The sequence below is a fragment of the Mauremys reevesii genome, linkage group 1 (genome assembly GCF_016161935.1).
Source record: "Mauremys reevesii isolate NIE-2019 linkage group 1, ASM1616193v1, whole genome shotgun sequence".
NCBI classification, from domain to species: domain Eukaryota; kingdom Metazoa; phylum Chordata; order Testudines; family Geoemydidae; genus Mauremys; species Mauremys reevesii.
The window spans coordinates 213,280,327-213,301,760 of NC_052623.1; the positions used below are offsets into that span (position 1 = coordinate 213,280,327).

Consider the following 21,434-nt stretch of genomic DNA (forward strand, 5'->3'; position numbering starts at 1 on the left):
ACTTCTCAGTGAAGACCGAAACAAAGAAGTCATAAAGCATCTCTACCATTTCCAAGTTTCCTGTTACTGTTTCTCCCTCCTCACTGAGCAGTGGGCCTACGCTGTCCTTGGTCTTCCCCTTGCTTCTAATGTATTGATAAAAAGTCTTCTTGTTTCCCTTTATTCCTGTGGCTAGTTTGAGCTCATTTTGTGCCTTTGCCTTTCTAATCTTGCCCCTGCATTCCGGTGTTGTTTGACTATATTCATCCTTTGTAATCTGTCCTAGTTTCCATTTTTTATATGACTCCTTTTTATTTTTTAGATTATGCAAGATCTCGTGGTTAAGCCAAGGTGGTCTTCTGCCACATTTTCTATCTTTCCTACCCAGCGGAATAGCTTGCTTTTGGGCCCTTAATAGTGTCCCTTTGAAAAACTGCCAACTCTCCTCAGTTGTTTTTCCCCCTCAGTCTTGATTCCCATGGGACCTTACCTATCAGCTCTCTGAGCTTACCAAAAACCGCCTTCCTGAAATCCACTGTCTCTATTTTGCTGTACTCCCTTCTACCCTTCCTTAGAATTGTGAACTCTATGATTTCATGATCACTTTCACCCAAGCTGCCTTCTACTTTCAAATTCTCAATGAATCCTCCCTATTTGTTAAAATCAAGTCTAGAACAGCTTCCCCCCAGTAGCTTTTTCAACCTTCTGAAATAAAAAGTTGTCTTCAAGGCAGCCCAAGAACTTATTGGATGGTCTGTGCCCCGCTGTGTTATTTTCCCAACATATATCTGGATAGTTGAAGTCCGCCATCACCACCAAATCTTGGACTTTGGATGATTTTGTTAGTTGTTTTAAAAAAGCCTCATCCAAACCTGGTTAGGTGGCCTATAGTAGACTCCTAGCATGACATCACTCTTGTTTTTTTTACCCCTTTTAGCCTAACCCAGAGACTCTCAATACTTCCGTCTCCTATGTCCATCTCCACCTCAGTCCAAGTGTGTACATTTTTAATATATAAGGCAACACCTCCTCCCTATTTCCCCTGTCTATCCTTCCTGAGCAAGCTGTACCCATCCACACCCACATTCCAATCATGTGCATTTTCCCACCAAGTTTTGGTGATGCCAACAATGTCATAGTTGTATTTATTTATTAGCACTTCCAGGTCTTCCTGCTTATTACCCATACTTCTCGCATTTGTATATAGGCATCTAAGATACTGATTTAATCTTGCCTCCCAGTTTTGCCCTGACCCTCCTTTCTCTCTGCCATTATGGCCCACGCTCCCTCCTATTTCTGAGGCATCTCCCAAGTCTCCATGTTCCCCACTTACAGAGAGCAGTTGAATGTGCTGGAACTGTATGCAAGGGAGGAATGCCCAGCATACGAGACTGACTGCTCTCAACTCCAGGATGTTGATGTGCATCCTGGCTTCTTGTGGTATCCAAATGCTCTGGGCTGTGTGGCAGTCCAAGTGGGCCCCCCAACCCGCAAGGGAGGCATCTGTAGTGATTGTTGTTTGTGGGGTAGAAGGTGACATACAACCCAACCCTACTTATCCTTCACTAATTACAATCCAACCACTATCAGCAAGATATTCCAGTGTTTGGATGAGATCAGATGAACAGCTGACTGAAGCTGAACCCAGACACACAGGGATTATGCTAGTGGGCAGAAGAAAACATTTAGAAGAGTTTACAGCCACAATGCAGGCTCCTTTGGCTGAAGGTACACACCCTCAAATGGTCAGTCTGTTGTTCAGGAGTGCTTCTGCTTTTCACTGATGTCAAGTTCTCACATGGTAGAAAACATTCACGGATGCTGCTATCTCCAGTTGGCTAAGAGATTGTGTCCTATCCTGGCAGAAGATGACCTGACCTCAGTTTACACACCTCTGTCATTTCTGGTCTGGACTACAGCAATGCAATATACCTGGATGTAAAGCCTTCATCACTTAGGATACTCCAACTAATACAGAGCACTGCAGCATGTTTCCTCAGCAACACTGGCTACCACAAACATCACATATCTTCCCTCCTCTCCCTACACAAACTTCCCAAAGAATATCAAATCAAGTTCAAAGTCCTTATCTTCAAGGCACTCAGTGACCTGGGCCCAGGGAAGATCTCCTAAAGCTCCAAAATGAAACCCTTGGTTGACAATTCCTCTGGCACAATGAATTTTCTACCACTAAAGTAAAGCTCATCTGCAGGTGCCAGATTTTAGAACGAGCTCCCACAGGAGCTAAGGACCATTACAAACTTCACTAACTTGCATTCCATTTTCAATGCACACTTCAACCATGTCTTCTCTAAAAGAAACACAAGGAACTACAACCAAATAAAAAAAAAACTCCACCATTCACAATTCTCCCTCTAGAGAGGTTAAGTTAAAAAACAAGCAACACATAACAGATGTTAGATAGACTGTTTAGCGCACTGCAGGACACATCAGAAACTGTACCAAACAGAACAGAATTTTCAGACATGGGTCACCTATGCATGGTAGCAGCAACCAGCACAACTACAAACCCATCCCTGGCTACCTGTACACATTGGTTTAAAGTTAGTAACAAACAGTAGTCATCTAAACATATCTAAATCCCATTTCTGACCCTTAAGTAAACAAAGCCAAAGTGTCTATCAATTCCTGAAGTTTCATTTTTAAAAATCAAACATTAAAAACCACTCATTTCTAAAAATGAGTGGTAATAATTGTGTCACTCCAAACAAAGTTTCATAGTCATTACAAAGCCCCGGCATCAAATCTTCTGAACGCTAAGACACAACATTTACACCTGAAACGCAGAAACACTTTTTTCAAGTGAAGATTTTCAGAACATTCAACCCCATTTCAATATCATATAATTAATAAACTTCTAAAACTAATGTAAAACCAGCCAGCTAGTTACAAAAAGCCATTTACGGAGAGCTGATTGTTCTACTTCTATTTTTGTATTTCTGGTAAAAAAGCTTTGCTCTATTTTCTTTCTAATATCTTGTAAATAGACCAGTGATAAGATGAGTAATTCCAGCTATACAATAACTACAGTGCTGCATGAAAAAAATGCATTATTAAATATCTGAATATATACAGAAAACTTAATATGGATCCTATAGGCTCTGAAATGAACGTCACTCTTTAGTATGAGCTGAACTGACAGTTAATTGGTATACAGACCACCACCACCAGTCAACTTTACATAGATCTACAATCAGTTTTTTAAAATTGCAATGCTCTGTATTTTGCAAAAGGGATCCTGTAATAGTTTATGAAAACTAATCATTGTTGATTTTTCTTTGCCAGTAATAATTAATAATTGGCAAACTACCACTTCTCTTTAAAATGCCAAATTGAAAAAAATATATTTGAGAAAAGTGGTAGCATTAAGAAAGATGCAGACTAAAAGAATGTGGACCAGAACTTCATTTGGACCATAAATTATCTGTTAGAGATCTAATCCTTAAAAATCAGAATTCACTCTTTAGTAGTCTACACTAGTGCCTAAAGAACCTTCCAGTAGATTAACATACTGATTGATACTGTATTCGCAGAACTTTTGATAAAACTTTCAAACAATTTAAAGCAAAAAACAGCATCACCATAAAGGTGAAATAGTAAGTACACCACTAGGGTAGTAGTCCAATGTAAGCATTCCAAAGGAAAAAGCTCTGATATTGTTTATTTAAACTTTTGCCACCAACAGTCACTAAGTGCTTCCATTAATGGACCAGACGCCTGCATAAAGCAGTTACTACACTATATACATGCATAGCTTCCCTAGTACAGGTATAAATAGAAGCATAGACCATGAGGCACAGCTTTGGCAAGTAAAGACCCAATTACATCCACTGCATGGGACTCTATTCACCCAAACTGTGCCTCCCCATCTATATAGTGTCTCACTACTTCCTCGCTGCTGGAGCCTTTCAGTGACATGTGTAGCTACGTGAGTGGGGCATGGTGCCAATGGGGACAGAGAGTGGACAGGAAAAGGAGAAAGAAGAAAGTGACGGCCAAGACGGGAACAGAGACAAAGGGAGGAAGAATTTCCCGTTTTTGCTGTTGAGAGAATCAGCAGATTTTTGGCTTAATGTTTTCTAAATGAATCTGCCATTGCACTCCATGAAGGCAAGTATGGGAACATCCAAAAGGCTGATAGGTATACCAAAAAGTGACACAATGACACTAAACTTCAGTAAGGGAGATTTCAATAAAATGAGGTTGCTAGTCAAAGAGGCCCTAACATTAAAAGTTAAATCCTTTTATGTGGCATGGATGCTATTAACAATAGTCTCAGAAGACAGGAGTAGTACTGACTAAAAAGACAAGGAGCAAACCAAGATAGCTGAATGGCAAGCAAGGTTCAAGAGGCTACTCAAGCCAAAAAAGAAATTCTTCAAAATTTGGAAAGCTGACCCTGAAGCCAAGAAAACAAGGAGGATGATTTACCACAGGTCATAAGTAGGAAGAAGGGTATATAATCTGAATGTCTAATATAAAATGCATGTTAGGCGGAAGATATTAGTTGTATTTTAAAGGGCGAGAAAGGAATGATTTGTCATCCTCTATTTCTCTTAACTTCCAATTCTGATAAAATAAGCCCAGCAGCTAAAAGCTCAAACACTATATTTTTGACAAATCACACATTTTAAACACCTGAATCCATCAGCGTCAGTAACAATAATTTAGACTGATTTGTGTCAATGACTGTTTTAAAATTTTACTTTTTAGGGCCTATTTTGGTCAATTGAATTAAAACAAATTTAATCTTTTCAAAATGTACCCACCCTGGACATCAATTTGAACCTGAGATCTGTGCCTATGTGCTTATTTAAAAATGCCCGTCTCTAACAAATTAATTAGACATTCTAATCAGATACTATTAGAATCCTGGGGCAGGGGGATAAACTGCTATGGACTTATCGGATGTCTTTCATAGGCATGATTAAAATTCACTTGAATGTTTAATTTTTTAAGAAAGAAAGAAACTCTCTCTCTTCACTATCATTCCCCATCCTGACCAGCTGTCATGCAGAAGAATACCACTACAGCTCCTGATTATAACAGCATTTTCTATTGAATATAACTACTCTTTACATATAATGTCTTCAAAAACTGCCAAGAGTCCAAAGTACTTTATTAATCCGTCCAAAATGTTAGTTCAAAATTCAACCACTATAATATGAAATAATCAATAATTTGGACACTTTCCATTTAAGCAGAAACTGACAACAGCAGAACAGATGCCTTTATGAAAATAAGACCTTGCAATTACAATCACAGGGTAAGAGGAAAAGATGTACCCACATCAACCGTGATTAGAAAATTTACACTGCAATAGTTAAGGCTACTAGGAATTCCATGATAAACCTGCTTAATGAGGGATTTAAAACCTCATCAGAAACTTGGAATGACAGATTTCAGTCTAGCTAGTTATTTTACTCTACAAACTTTCAGTAGGACTGAATACATGTGACAGATCACAAAACATGTTGGGATTTTGCTATCTAAAATACTATTAAGACTCCAAGTTATTTTTTTAATTTCTTCCCTTTTTAAAATCTTCATTTCTGTTTATAAATCACTTTCATTTTCAGGTTTCAGAGTGGTAGCCCTGTTAGTCTGTATCAGCAAAAACAAGGAGTACTTGTGGCACCTTAGAGACTAAAATTTATTTGGGCATAAGCTTTCGTGGGCTAAAACCCACTTCATCAGATGCAAGGAGTGGAAAACACAGAAGATATATAGATATAGATACATACACACAGTATATGAAAAGATGGGAGTTGCTGATGTGGTTAGGTCCTATGATGATGTCCCTTGAATAGATATGTGGACAGAGTTGGCAATGGGGTTTGTTGCAGGGATAGGTTTCTGGGTTAGTGTTTTTGTTTTGTGGTATGTAGTTGCTGGTGAGTATTTGCTTCAGGTAGGGGGGCTGTTTGTAAGCAAGGACTGACCTGTCTTCCAAGGTCTGTGAGTGACAGATCGTCCTTTAGGATAGGCTGAAGATCCCTGATGATGTATTGGAGAGGTTTTAGTTGAGGGCTGAAGGTGACGGCTAGTGTTCTGTTACTGTCTTTACTGGGTCTGTCTTGTAGCTTTTTTTTTTTTTTGATCGGCTCCCGGAAAGCACGGGCAAGGGGGAGAGAGTCATGGGGTGCACAGCAGGCCCACCACAGTCCCAGACTGCACGCCAGGGGGAATCTAGTCACATAACATGTTGGGGTTCTTTGAGACTGGCTTGTTTTGGTATTGTTTTGAAATGGGATTAGCTTGATTTTTGGCTTCTTGTGAAAGCTGGGGTGTTTATTTACCAAGTGAAGGTTGGCAACTGTGGTTCCTAATCACCTAAGTCTTTTGAAAATGAGACAGTCTCGTAAGCTATTTAGGCTGTCCTTCAAACTTTTCAAACCAGAAAATTTCAAGATACCCCCACCCCTTCATTTTTATTCATTAACTGAAATAGAAGAATAAGCAGGAAAACTTATCTAATTCCCAAGCGATTTCCTCAACTCTGCATAAATTAGTCCAAATGAAGGAAATAGTCCATCTGTGCCTGCAGAAGAGGCTACTGCTGTCAAATGGTGATTTAGCACTTCAACAAACTCTGGTTCCAGGTGCTTAGCTAGTGACCTCCATCAGTTCATTGGTATGATTTTCTATAAAACAATATCAACAAACATGTATTGCTTGAATGCTTCATGCCCAGCCCCAAAATTATGGCTGGCATGATTAATAGGTTATTATTAGATGTCCATGTCATAGCAGCATCTTCTTCACCAGTGTGGCATCTACCCTAGTACTCTGGACTGAGAATATTGGCAAAAAAATGAGGTGGGGTAAGTGACTGAACCATCTGCTTCTTTACTGTCTGCAATTTAACTTTGTTGTTGGATAACAATGTATCAAAGTTCTTTCCAAATTTCAGAAGCATCAACAATATAGCGGCAATCTTTCTGCAGTTTGTCCAAAGCTATGGAAGTAAGCTGACTATACTGAAACCAATCTTCTACATTTCTCATTAGTCCAATGTTGACTACACTTTGGATACCATCTATCTATATTGCCATGATTTTCTTCACAAATTCTCATCAGAATGGGCTAGTTCTTAATAAAGAGTTCAGAACAATCAACCACTCCAACAGACTTCTTGGAGGAGAATTAATCCTGCTCTCTTCAGTCAACCTGAAGCAATGTGGTGTTACAGAAGTATTTTGCAAATTCAACAACATTTTCCTTTACTACTAAACTTATATTTAATTATTTGGCTAAAAGATGCAAGAAATGAGTTCTGCTCCTGTGTGTTATAAGTTTCAGGTTCCCTTCATTATCTTCCTCTAGATTTCTTCTCATCTTTGCTACATTTACATCATCGTCTGTGAAAAAGCAGACAGATTTTTGTTAGCAGTAAAGGCTACAGCAAACTTATTTTTTTAAGTATTCTGCTGTATGCACATTTTCTGATGTATCAATTATTTCTGTAAGATCAACAGCCCCAACTCTTTTTCCCAGACAAGAAGAAAGGAAGAATGTGTTGCGTAAATGGACAAAGCAATCTTTGCATAGAGCCTTGCCGGAGTTTGCTGGTCCTGATTACGAACTAATCTGTGGTTTTACAGGATAATAAAAAAAAGTTTTTTCTGTTTTTATATATATATAATTTACTGCCTGACATATGGCTAGTTGCAACACTGCTGCTGGTACTAGCCGATGACCCTGATATTGTAAATGATGGATATTCATAACCCCTTATAGCTAAGATGGACCCTGAAACAAAAGGGTGAAAAAAAAGTCACTGAGTATTACTCAGTGCACTGCTTTAAAAATGAAATTGTAAAGATTCCTCCCATTGCAGCTGTTAGTACCACTGTTTAAAATATATAATTTATTCTAAACACAGTTTTATAGGGAAAATAATTAATAAGTCATAAGGATGATCTATTTAAGCACTCATCTCTAGCAACATACCAAATAGCTTTGGGGGGGGGGGGGGGGAGAGAAGACACTTTAAATGGTAAAAATCATAAAAGGCTAATAAAACTTTACTTTTATATAGGAAATTCACCTAGGATGTTTAATTATATTGAGCAATTAAAAAAACTCTCGAAAGTCCAGCAACAGTAAAAATTTAATTAATACTTTAAGAAACATTTTGAAATTCATAAGTAATTAATCCACCCAAAATACAAATTTAGGAGAATAATCTAAATGATCATTTACTAGCATAGTAAAACATGGCAGGCAGTCCATAAGAATGGTGCAAAAATAAGTTTACCAACCTCTTGATCCAGATTGTTCAGACATGTCCACATATCAACATTACAGTCATTGCCTTCTGAAGAGCATTTTTCAGGCTGTTTCACGCTGATAATTCAGCCTTGCATCTCTCTGTTCCACTGTTTTCATTTGACACATTTCTTTTTTACCCAGAGGTACAGGAACTTCCTGAAAATATTCCCAAATAGGGTATTTTACAACCTGCAGCCATGGGCAGGTTTTCTCTCCTCTAGTTCTGGACATAACAAAACTCATTCCACACATGGATGTAAAAAATTAAAGAGAACACTGCTGGGCAAGTCGGTGTTTTTCCGTGAGCTGGAGAGTAGATTTCCATGGTGGGTGGAGTCAAATATCCATAATTTGAGAAATGAGCCAATAAGAGATCAGCTAGGGAGAAACTATAAAATAGGAATAAGACCACCCAGTGGGCTCAGTGCATGGTCTTGATAAGATACATGATGGTGTCTTCTGAAATCAGAGGCAGGGTCGGATTGCCTGTGGTGACTTTGCAAAGCTCTTGCACCCAATAGCACAGCCGGGTCTCTCACAGGATCAAGCCCTTAATACAGTACACAATTTGTTGTGCCACATTTATAAAGCTTGACTTCAAAAGTCAGAATTCAGGGGGGGGGGAGGAGGAAGAGATCTTTATGCAGAAATGCAGCATATAACTCAAAGTTTTTGATAGAGGCTCATGGTTTCAGCATATTTATTTTTTATTTAAATGTGTTAAGACTTTAGGAGTAGTTTAAGCCTAAATATATTTTGTATTAAACACAGATTTCATTTTAAACAGAATTTTTAAAAAAAAAGTTATTTAAATCAACTTTTTTGAAAAAAATAAAAACTGGATTTTTTTATTTATCCACTCTCCTCCAAGAGAAAGTCTGGGATACACACCTAAACATACTTAAAATGCCTTCACTATACAAGGACTGCACCAGAGAAGTAGATCGCATATGGGAATACGAATACCCTGGAAAAAATTGTCAATACAGACAGGTTTCAGAGTAGCAGCCGTGTTAGTCTGTATCCGCAAAAAGAACAGGAGTACTTGTGGCACCTTAGAGACTAACAAATTTATTCGAGCATAATCTTTCGTGGGCTACAGCCCACTTCTTCGGATGCATAGGATGTCAATACAGAAAAAAAACCCACTGACCACATACCCCTAGCTGTCACCTCTCATGCCACACTAGAACCTATACAACATATCAAACAGCTACACACGTACTTGACAAGGTCATCCTGGGAAAAAAATAAAAAAAAGTGTTCCCGAACCCCTGCTTCTAACCTTCAGACAAGCCCCTCAACCTCACCAAGCTTATCATCAGAAGCAAGCTCCCCACAGACCAGAACAGACCAGCTCAAAGCAGCTAGACACTAAACTCAGAAACACTGATTTTATAGCTCACTACAACAATTTGTACCACACCCTACTGCCTGCTAACCTGTAGTTGTCCCCACTTCATTAAGTAGTATCCTACATGTGTGAACCCCTAATGCTAAACAATCTGACATACCTTGTATTTAGCTTGGACACTCTGGTTACCTTCCCCAGACCTGGGAAAGAGCTGTGAAGCTTGAAAGCTTGTCCCTTCCATTAACAGAAGTTAGTCCAATAAAAGATACAACTTAGATAATGTTTTCACCCCTCTTAGCCACCAGGCTTCACCTACTTATCTCGCTCATTGAAAGTGACAGTTATGGATAAATATGCAGTGTTGTTGTAGCCGTGTCAGCCCCATGATATTAGAGAGCTCGTGTAAACTCAAAAGCCTGTCTCTCACCAACAGAAGTTGGTCCAATAAAAGACATTATCTGACCCACCTTGTCTCTGTAATTATGGGTAAAGTTACTTTTCCTAACAAACAGAACAGAAACATGATTATAACTGATGTTTAACAAACTAAAGTTTGAATGTCCGAAAGGTCCAATGCAACCCTGCTAAACCTGGATGGAAACTAGTTCAATCTCATACCATAGTCTCCCAGGCTGTTCGTGTCATACACTATGTCACTTCAACGACTACTACAAAGAGCTGGTTAAGAAATGAAAGTTTTCAATTGAATCTTATTTTCTATATACTCAGCAGTTTAAACATAACAAGAAATTCCTTTCACCATATGATTTTTTTAAGAATGCTGTGTTTCATTTTGTTCATGTTACAAGGAGAGATGAAGTTTCCCTTATTTGTTCATGTATATTTTGCCTGCTTGTTCTTCTGTTATATTGAATACAAAGATTAATTTTTAATATTAAGAAATTATGCCAATGAGTAAGACAGGTAATCCAAGAAATCTGTGGGTTTAGTCCTGCAAACACTTACCTAACCAGGATGCCTTCAGTGAAGCCGTGCACAAGGGTTTACAGCAGCACTAGTGCCTATAATCAGTATATCTTAGGGCAGGGGTAATCAATAGACAGACCGTGGGCCAAATCCGGACTGCCAGATGTTTTTTACTACTTATTATCATGTTATTTTTTTATTATTTTCTTCTCTGGAGTCTGGACCTTGACCAAGAAATGTGGACCTTTACAAAAAATAATTCACTATCCATCTTAATGTTTCATACTGCCAGCCATCACTGTAGTACCTGAGCATCTTCAACATAAAACCAGTAAACGAGATGATTTTACCTCTGGATATGATATTGTAAAACCAATACTGGTATACTGCAGCCAGCTCTGGGGTCCACATTTTTAAAAGAATTTTGAAAAACTGGTGGGGTACAGAGAAGAGCCACAAAAACTATGCAAGGGCTGCTTTCCAGTGAGAGACCTAAAGAGCTCACTCATTTTTTGAAAGGTGACTTTATTAAGTGCTTTCGAAGGGAAATAATACCAGCTGCTAAAGGGTTGACATAGCAGAGAAAGGCACAACAAGAACCAATGGCTGGACGCTGAAGCCAAAAAAATTCAAATTAGAAGAAAAAAGGTACATACTGAATAGTGAGACTGATGAACAACTGCAACTACCAAGGGAACTGGTGGATCCTCCATCTTTTGGAGTCTTCAAAACAAGACTGGATATCTTTCTGGAAGATATACTTCAGTCAAACAAGTTATTGGGCTCAGTAAAGGGATAAGTGGCCTGTGTTATACTGGAGTTCAGACTGGATGATCTAATGGTTCCCTCTAGCCTTTTTAAAAAAAAAAAAAAAAAATCTATGAATAGCAAAATTACAGTAAATATAGGAACCTAATTGCCCTCTCAAAAATTCCTAAGAATTTTTATCCCCTCCTTTTCTTAAAAGACATACTCAATCTCTTGAGAGTGAAATCACAAACCTTGGCTGTGAATTTTCATTCACACAAAGAATATCAACCTAAGAAATAAAAAATGAACCAAGGGTTCCTGTTTCTCAGGCTATGCCGCAGCAGCGCTTTGAAGCGCTACGTGTAGTCAAAGCGCCAGCGCTGGGAGAGAGCTCTCCCAGCGCTGTCCGTACTCCACCTCCCTGTGGGGAATAACGTACAGCGCTGGGAGCCGCGCTCCCAGAGCTGGGGCTTTGACCACACTGGCGCTTTGCAGCGCCGCAATTTGCAGCGCTGGAGAGGGTGTGTTTTCACACCCTGCCGCAGCGCTGCAAATTTGCAAGTGTAGCCATGGCCTGAGATACATGCACTCTCTGTTTTATAAAATAATGCAAGCAAGGTGAAGACCATTCTGACCAATTTCTGAACATAAACAATTACATTCCAAAATTTAGGAATCCAAACAGAACTGTAAACATAAAGTGCCTTTCTAATCATGTGTCTATTTTATCCTGATTTCCCTTTGTCTTTCTAGGTGTCACTACCTTTAGTCATTTGGATGTATTTAGTTTAAGTTAATTAGCTCACTTCACAGTTATACCAATTCAAGTAACACAGAACACACAATCTATCTATTGATTTAAGTAGAAAAATTAGTCAAATTTTAAAAGCTGAACACCAAAAAGACCATTGTGTTCCCAGGTGATTCTGCCTTCCCACTTTTATCATGGCTAATTAAATCATCTTTGACTATACAGACATGGAGAGGCAGATTCTGAGACACTAATGAACAGATTGTATTATTACCCTACCCATTTCTTAGTTTTAGACAAGCGGTAAAAGAACAAGATGGATAAGCTATTATCTTTTACTAGACCAACTAAAAACAAAGATTGGAAGGTTCTGATAACATTTTTATTTGTTTATACAGTGCCTAGAACAATGGAGCATCTAGGTGCTAATGTAATACAAATAACTATACAATGAGCAAGAAGACGGTGAAGTGTCTTTTCAGTATAATAAAAGATGAAGATGGCTGTTAACCCATAACTGTTCAGTGACTAATGAAGCAGTTATAGTATCAGCTTGACACATTTTGCATGACATATGACAAGGATGCTGACTTCTGTGAACAGGAAGTGAACTAGGGACTACATAACTGAAAGCATGGCTCTACAGCTTCAGGTAGAAAGCCAGGCTGTACTGCTAAGGACTATAACAGACTCACATCTTTTGGGGATCAGGCCCAGAGGAGAGTTGTGTAGCACATTGTCATCCCACTCCCCATCCTCCCAGGCACTAACACTATCATACATTAGTGAGCTTTAAAAATCACTTCCCTATAGTACACGTTGCTGCACCATGTAGCTGAGCCCTTACAGTAGTTGCAATTTTAAATGCCACGCTGGTGCTGGATTTGTCCTTTTGTAATACATTTGTTTTTAATAATTATCCCACTCTCAATCTGTAATATGAATGTGTTTCTGAAAGACTGCACTGTTGACATAGTGATAGGCCAGCTGTTGCTCTGAAGTGGCTTTGAGATGTTGTGCTGGTGTGATTATACTCTTATTTGCAGACATTTATATATTTCCTGCTGTAGTAATGACAGTCATTTTGAAAGACAAGGTGAGTAAAAATATCTTTTATTGGACTAACCTCTGCTGGTGAAAGACAAGCTTTTGAACTGCAAAGAGTTTGGTGAGGGAGCATTTAGAGGAATCATTTGATGAATTTAATAAGAATATGATTGATGTTCAAATTAGAGAGGCCTTCAAGACATTTAATTAACACAAGAGGTCACAGGACAACTACAATATCAAAACAAGTTAACTCATTTATATTAGGTGGCAATAGACATATCAATAAAAAAGTTAATAAAATGCCTCATTTTGTAGAAAGGAAAATTGAAATCAATCTTGTAAAAGAGTGAAGCGACTTTGTAATGGCTCTGAAGGACTTGGTAAGGAGCAGCCCAATAAATAGCTACTTGTAAACTGTGGTATTGGGGATCAGCTTGTTGCTGAGTTTACACAACTGTCACTCTTTCCTGAGTCCTCAGGTATGCATTCAAGATTTCCATTTGGAATAGTCTATCCACCATTTCATGTGCATGTCTCTCATTTCAGAAGTCCCGTATGATTTCTGAATCTGTCCTGTCTCTTAAAAGGCGAGCTCACCCCCCCACACACACACTTTTCAAACTGTACATGTGTTCACGGTTTCTATTCATGTATCTGTACATGTCCAGTAGCAGTCTTTTCTGCTTCCCCTTTTCCTAGACCAGAGATTTATGTGCCTTTCCAACATTGTGAATCCAGTTAACTTGACCCTATGAATACTTTGGGACACCCATCCTGTCTGAGTAGCACTGAAATGAAGAACAAGAAATTAAAAAGTGTTAATAACCATAGCAACAGCCCATCCATTTCCTGAAATACCAAAGAATGAGACTAAAAGTACAATCACAGTTCTGTTTCAGATTCTAAATGTATTCTTGTAAGACACTTTTCCTGGACCACAGACAAATAATTCACAAAAACACTGATAAAATTACAAGTGAGCAGGGGGTGCTATTTTAACTGACTAATGGAATAAAGATGGGGGCCGGGTAGATTGCAGCTCTAAATAAACTAACAAAGGACCTTCAAGAACATCTTTGTTTATGGTCCCATCCAGGAAAAGAAGAGCAATTTCAGCAAGCATGAAGACCAACGAGGATCATTTGCACCTCTGATATCAAAGGACTGCCTCTGAATGGAAAGGCTGTTCAAGGTTCCATTTGGGTGGAAAGAAATATGCACTATCCCAAAATTTGATTGCAAGGTTGGAGGATTTGCTGAGTGAGTTATTCAGATACTGGAGGGAAAAGATTAACAAGAATCTCCATTACATATGTAGAGAACTGCATTACATATCCAAGATCAGTAGCTTCTATCTTTTACAAATGCACACCAGCACTCTTACAAAACATTCTTCCCTCAGCCACCAAGCCACCAAAAATCAATCTGTCATTACGTTTTATAAGCTACATACCAGACAGAGGACTTTTCATCCTGTTTCCTCCTTCACCCAAATCAGCTTGGACACTGACTGAAGATCCAGGGTTCTTGAAAGGAGATCCTGAAAATTCTCATTGTGTCTGGTGTCTCATAGCCCAGCTCTTCAACCTGTTTCTCTGCCCGTTAACAGAGCCCATCTTCTCCTTTTCTACATGGCACTTTGGTGCTATCCAGAAGCACCTCCAGCAGGGTACAGGTGATACCTGAGGATTCTCTCCAACTCACCACAGAAGGGGCAAGTTTCTAACACAAACTGAGGCAATAACAGCTGATGCGGGACCTTCTGTCCCTTCAGCAACCCAGTCATACTTAAGTATCACTTATGACTAAGTTTTGTGATCCCTGTCCATGCTGATATGTCAAATCAAATGTAATCCAAAAAGAGGCTGGGGTAAAGCTTGTGCATCACTAGAAGCATTTGTGTGCTTAGAGCTAAAGTTTAGGCACACACAAGGGTTAGCATGCCAAGTTTCTCTAGTGTGGACAGTGCCTGTGTAGACTGACTGAAGTCTATTTTGAACATAATTGAAAAGATTCCTCTATCTACAGGTATCCACAAATAAAACCAAAGTTGGCACAACCATAATAATTTCCTTTGCGATATCACTACTGAACTGATTATATGTCTTCAGATAGATATCTTCTATGTTGGAAGGGAGGGGAGATCACATGCACAGGGAGCTGGAACTACAACCTGGTCAACTAGCTCCAAAAGCTATGCCAAAAATCTATTAGTTTTTAGCAGTAGCAAGTTTATTTTCCTTTCTATAGGCCAGCCACTAGAAGGGATCATGCAATTCAAAAACGTGTGACAGCTTTTCGTTTGGTTGTCTACTTTAGAAATGCAAATCATGTTTGTCCTAGAAGATCATGATGACTGGGAAACAATAGAACCACGAGACGCAAAACAGCACAAGGTAAGCATAACTTGGGTTAATGGGTCTGACAAAAAAGAGAGCCAAGCTTGTGGCCAGGTAGTTGACACATGGGGTGTGTTCATCTTGACAACGGTGTTGAGGATTGTCATAAGGTGAACCCTATGGGATGGAAGCCAACTGGATGGGGGATGAGAGGACAGCCCTGCCTGAGAGGGGTTCAGGTGATCTCCTGGCAGTCTCTCCCTGCCTGGGGTTTGCCTATTTTCCCCAGAAAGGGGTTATAGCTGAACTACTCTGGGAGAGAGCAACTGGTCTTGGAAACACTGAGAAGGCCCCCTACCTTGTTGGGCCTTTTTCCACTGAGAACACCACCTACTGCTACTGCAGAGGTTAGTCCCCCAAGCGAATTAGCACCCTCAGCACCTCACCACACTCAGACAGCTTCAGACTTGCAATGACTCAAATATATGTGGGCATTTCCATGTTACAGAGCCCATTAGCATGGAATAAACTGGACCCATGAATCCAGGGAAATCAACCCCGGAGCTGTGTTACTTGTGTACTGTATGATATTACTGATATACCCACTCCAAATCCATCTTCCCCTTCCCTTTATATGCTTCCTCTGTACTTCCCTTATAAATAATATGTACACTGATTCAGCCATTACAGAGGTGTAGAAGAGTAGATCTACAAGGTATCAGGCAAGTTATATGCGTAAGTACAGAGACAGGAATAGCTGAAACCACAAAGACGGTAGCATAGGGTTCCTGACTCCCTGGAGGCACCACCAGTTAGCAGCTAACAACCCAGACCATTGAACCCAAAGCAGAGGGACACTGGCTCCTGTTCACGATTACTTGCCATCAGGAGTTTGACAACCTGTAAAACCTCCTTACGTATGTAATTATGAGGGTTTATTAGTCAATGTCTAGAACTGTTTTGTGTAGCATTTAACAGTAGTGGCTAATTAACGTTTTCGAGAAATTAATTATTTGTTAAATATTCAGCACCTGTGCCCTTTCAATTAAGGCATCAGAGATCATAATAAATGTACTCCAAGATGTCTAACAGGTCCTCCATGAATAGCAGAGAATAATCAGGCTTAACACTGCTGATATTTTTAACATAAGGCACAAACCAGGGTGAGAAATACCCCATATTCAGATTGCCTTTATATACACCATACAGTAACAAAAAAGGACAATCCCGTTTATTAAAAGCTGGCACAAATCACCTTTACAGAACTCTTATCACAGGCAGAAGGGGGAACCTATTTCACACCACTCCAAAAGAAACACTGTAAGCTTAAGTGTTTTGTTTTTAATTCTGTTACTGTTATTAATTTTTTAGGATTATTATTATTAGACTTATTTTATAAGTGTACTCAAAAATTCATCTGAAAATTTCAAAATCAGAATTTTTTTTTATTTGTAAAAAGCTAGTTTTTCTACAAAATCCAAGTCTGAGGCCTAATTTGAGCTAACCTAACTCTATACTGAATAAAGACCTGATGCTGCAGAGAGTCCAAGTCCACCTAGACCAGTCAGCACTAAGAGTTCAGTTCTAGTGATTAACTATGGTGTCCCTCCACTAGTGACCATTAATAGAAAAATCCCAATAGCTGCCACTTGAGTTTGTTCTCACAGCTGCAGGCTCTCGCTCATGCTACTTTTCTTGCTCTGCTGAGATAGTTAGGAAGCTAAAACAGGGAGAAAAGGCAACCCACCTGGCTTACTGCCACCTGTCCAAAACAGCAGCACAAATTAGGGCCAGGGGTTGAGAGCCTGAAGGAGACAGAATAATGGTGGACAAGGGCCCAGGAGCTAAGGGACCCCGAACAGCATCACATGTAGCAGCTTGAGGAAGAAGGGTATGGGGAGAGGCACAAAGAACTCAGAAGCAGAAAGACATTTGGGAAATATATGGAGAATAAATACTACGGATATTTCATGTTCATGAGAGCAAGGCTATCTGAGGTGACTCTCCACTTGTGGGCCCATCCAAAAGTCACTATGCTCCTTACATGACAGTATCGCTTTCAGCCACGATTAAGCAACCGTGACTTTTACATCTGTCAGAAGAAAATTATGCCATCTAGGTAGAGCTACATTTTCCTGGAAACGGCAAAAGGAAAACCACATTACACAGTAGGCCAACCCCAGTCCCCTTTACTAGGTTTCCTTTGGACCAAATCTTAGTCCCACTTATAGTCACTCAAATGACAGCAAGATCAGGCATTGTTTTCTTACGTGAAGCAAACAAAACCATGTGTATACATTATACCTGTGCCTGTGCTCATCGTGTCCTTGCCCATGGATCAAGTAGCCTCCAAGGTTTTTGCCCCCCTTGCTGGTATCCACGTGAGGAATTAACACATCCTCTAAACCCAGATCAAAGCGTTTGTGTTTGGAAGAGTCCGGGAGGAAGAAGAATGCCCCAAAGCAGAGGGTGATGAAGGCACTAAGAATGAGGAGGAGGATAAATTTTTCGGACAGTCTCAAGGTAGCCCTGTGGTGGGGGAAGGAGGAGGTCCCAAGGTTCAGGGGGGGGAGTCTACGCCCAGACAGGGGCAGCAGCGCGGGGGTGGCCATCGTCCCTCTAACAGCAAACCGGAGAGTTTATATCATCTCATATCCGCCAGCCAGGACCGGGGCAGCCGGAGAGCGGCAAACCGGAGCTTTTCAGCTCTCCCCGAGCCGTGCGCCGATCCAGCCGCCGGGGCGTCCGCCCTTGGCTTCCCCTCAGCCGGCGCCGTCCCCTTGCTCCTCGCCCCGGGCCGCTCGGTCACGGCACAGCCACCCCCGGCCCGGCCCTGCAGCCACCGGCTCAGCGGCGAGAGGCCGGGCTGCGCCGGCGCCCCCCGCACCCACGGGGCCCCATGCCGGCTCGCGGGGCCGGGCAGGCGGATTCCGGGGCCGCTCCGCGGCGGTAACTACTGGGGGCGGGAGGGTCCCCAGCGTGCGCGAGGCCGAGCCAGGTGACGGCTCATTCCGCCCCTCCCCCCGCGCAGAGCCCAGCACGGCAACGGCAGCGGCAGACAACGCCGACTCCGCTCCGTCTGACCCCGCTGCTACGCATGCGCTACACTGCCCCCCCCCGCGGACGCACACATTCCGCGCCTGCGCGCCAGGGATCCCATGGTCTGAGCTGCCTCCCGAGGCTGAGCAGGGGGGGAGGGGGCCCGCGCTAGGGTGTGGCCTGCCCTGAGGCTGGGCCGGAGAGTGGCAGGCTGGGCAGCCTGATAGGGGAGGTTATGTCACAGGTAGCGTAAGTCAATATCTTCCAGTGGTGTTAGTTGATCCAGTATAAGTAAAACATGCGCGCGCACCACCTGTTATCCCACCCTGGAACCAGTTCAAGGTGTGAGCAAACAGTTATTACAGCCCATGCTGAGCACAGCCTCAAAAAAAAAAAATCTTTCCCAAACCCTCCTCTTCTGGCCTTAACACAAATCTCCCCCCCAACCTTGCCAAGATTATAATCAGAAGCAAACCCCCCCTTAGGGTTACCACCTGAGCCGTAATTGAGCCGCTTGGATGGGTTTTTTTTTTTAAATGGATTTACCAGTTGCCAGAAAAATAATTTAATCTGCCTGGGTTCTTTTACATGCATCTAAAGAGTTGCATTATCATCACAATAATGTCATGTTAAAAGTAGGGCTGTCAATTAACCCCAGTTAGCTCAAGTGATTAACTCAAAACCAATTAACTCAATCAAAAAATTAATTGTGATTATGTGCAGTTTTAATTGCACTGTTAAACAATAATAGAATACCAATTGAAATGTATTATAAATATGTTGGATGTTTTTCTACATTTTCAGATATATTGGTTTCAATTACAACAACAAAAAACAAAGTGTACAGTGCTCACTTTATTATTTTTTTATTACAAATATTTGCATTATAAAAAGATAAACAAAAGAATTAGTATTTTTCTATTTCCCCTCTACAAGTATTGTAGTACAATTTCTTTATCGTGAAAGTGCAACTTAGAAATGTAATTTTTTTTTACATACTTGCACTCAAAAACGAAACAACGTAAAACTTTAGAGCCTACAAATCCACCCAGTCCTACTTATTCAGCCAATTGCTAAAACAAACAACTTTGTTTACATTTATGGGAGATAATGCTGCCCACTTCTTATTTAAAATGTCACCTGAATGTGAGAACTGGTGTTCACATACCAATTTTGTAGCCGGCGTTGCAACGTAGTTATGTACCAGATATGTTAAACATTCATATGCCCCTTCATGCTTCAGCCACCATTCCAGAGGACATGCTTCCATGCTGTAATTGAAATCAATATATTTGAAAATGTAGAAAACATCCAAAATATTTAAATAAATGGTATTTTATTATTAACAGTGCAATTAAAACTGCAGTTAATGGCGATTAATTTTTTAATCGTTTAACAGCCCTAGTTAAAAGTTTGTGTCCAACTAAAGATGCTGCAGAATTCCCACTTCCACAGTTTTTTGCATTTCAAAGGTGGTAACCCTACTCCCCACAGACCAGGATACCAACTAAGTGGCACCAGACTTCCAGAACAACAGATACAAAACCTGCAGACATACTTTCCACTTCTATGATGATCAATACCCCCCACAATTCACCTTTTCAAGAGCTATGGATCCTACATATGCCTATCACCACATGTGGTATATCTCATCCAGTGCATCATCTGCCTCAACAACAGCATGGTTGAAATATGCTCTTGAATGAACACACAGAAAAATGATAAAAAACAAAAACACTATTGTCTATGGGTGAACACTTTTCACAAAGCAATCAGTGCATATCTGATCTCTCAGTCCTCATCCCCTAAGGCAGTGGTTCTTAACCTTTACTGCAGCCTGCACCCTTTGGTTCTCAAAATATGTTCTCACACCCCTACAATTAGCTTAAAAACTTGAAAATACATTTTGTTTGTATATTATATTGTTTGTATATTACAGTAATCAATAAAAAATGTATGTTAATAAATACATAGGTTTGATTAAACAAAGTAGTTGTACTTACGAGCCTGTGCTTAATTTGTGTTTTCAATGATTTACCTTCTAAAAAAATCTGGCATGTCTCGCACCCACTGAAAGGGCATCTCACACCCCCAGGGGCCTAAGGAACCCTGCACAACACCTTCAAAAGACTAGCCCAAGAACTTACATTCATAACTGCTGGACAAAAAAACATGGATTTAGCAGAAACACTAGTTTTATGGGTCATTACAACAATTTGTAACACACCCTGCCACTAGGGTGACCAGATGTCCCGATTTTATAGGAATAGTCCTGATATTTGGGGATTATATCTGCACCTATTACCACCAACCCCTTGTCTTGATTTTTCACACTTTCTATCTGGTCACCCTACCGGCTGCTTACTACCCTCCTTTGCCCTATGACTGCAGAGATGTTACTTGCCCACTTCATTTGAAATGTTCTGCAACATGTGTGAATCTCTCATGCTAAACAATCTGTCCCACCTTGTATTTATCTTGAACACTCTTATTATGATTCCCAGAACTGTGAAAGAGTTCTGGGAAGTCAAAAGCTTGTCTCTTCCACCAACAAAAGTTGATCCAGTAAAAGACATTACCTCGCTCATCTTGTCTCTCACATATCCTGGGACCAGCAAAGCTGCACCACCACTGCAACTCACATACACACAGAGAGATCTAACACAGAGACAGGAACACAACCAGAATTTTCCTTAAGATGGGGCCCAAATTTCTTCTTTTCTGCCCTGCCTCCAGACCCACACGTTCCCCCCACACTGCCTCTGCATCCAGATCCACCCTCATCTCCCTGCATGCAGCTCTACACACGCTCTCCTTTTGCTGACCCAGACCCATGCTTTTTTCCTCACATTGCCCTGCATTCAACTCTGACCTCTCCCCCCTGCACCCAGCCCACAGTCTCCCCACCCAGCTGTGAGCTTTTCCTCAGAGAGGTCACTGGTCAGGCTGA

At 40.6% G+C, this 21,434-nt stretch overlaps 1 protein-coding gene across 1 annotated transcript in view; it reads right to left on the reverse strand.

The window, feature by feature from the left end:
* The window catches only part of MAN1A2 (mannosidase alpha class 1A member 2), a 288,333-nt gene extending 269,795 nt beyond the window's left edge, over nucleotides 1–18,538 (reverse strand). Inside the window, exon 1 of the mRNA XM_039529767.1 lies at nucleotides 17,750–18,538. Coding sequence (XP_039385701.1) covers nucleotides 17,750–18,057 — 308 coding nt within the window. The 5' untranslated portion in view covers nucleotides 18,058–18,538. The remainder of the gene's footprint in view (nucleotides 1–17,749) is intronic.
* Between the last annotated feature and the right edge of the window lie 2,896 nt (nucleotides 18,539–21,434).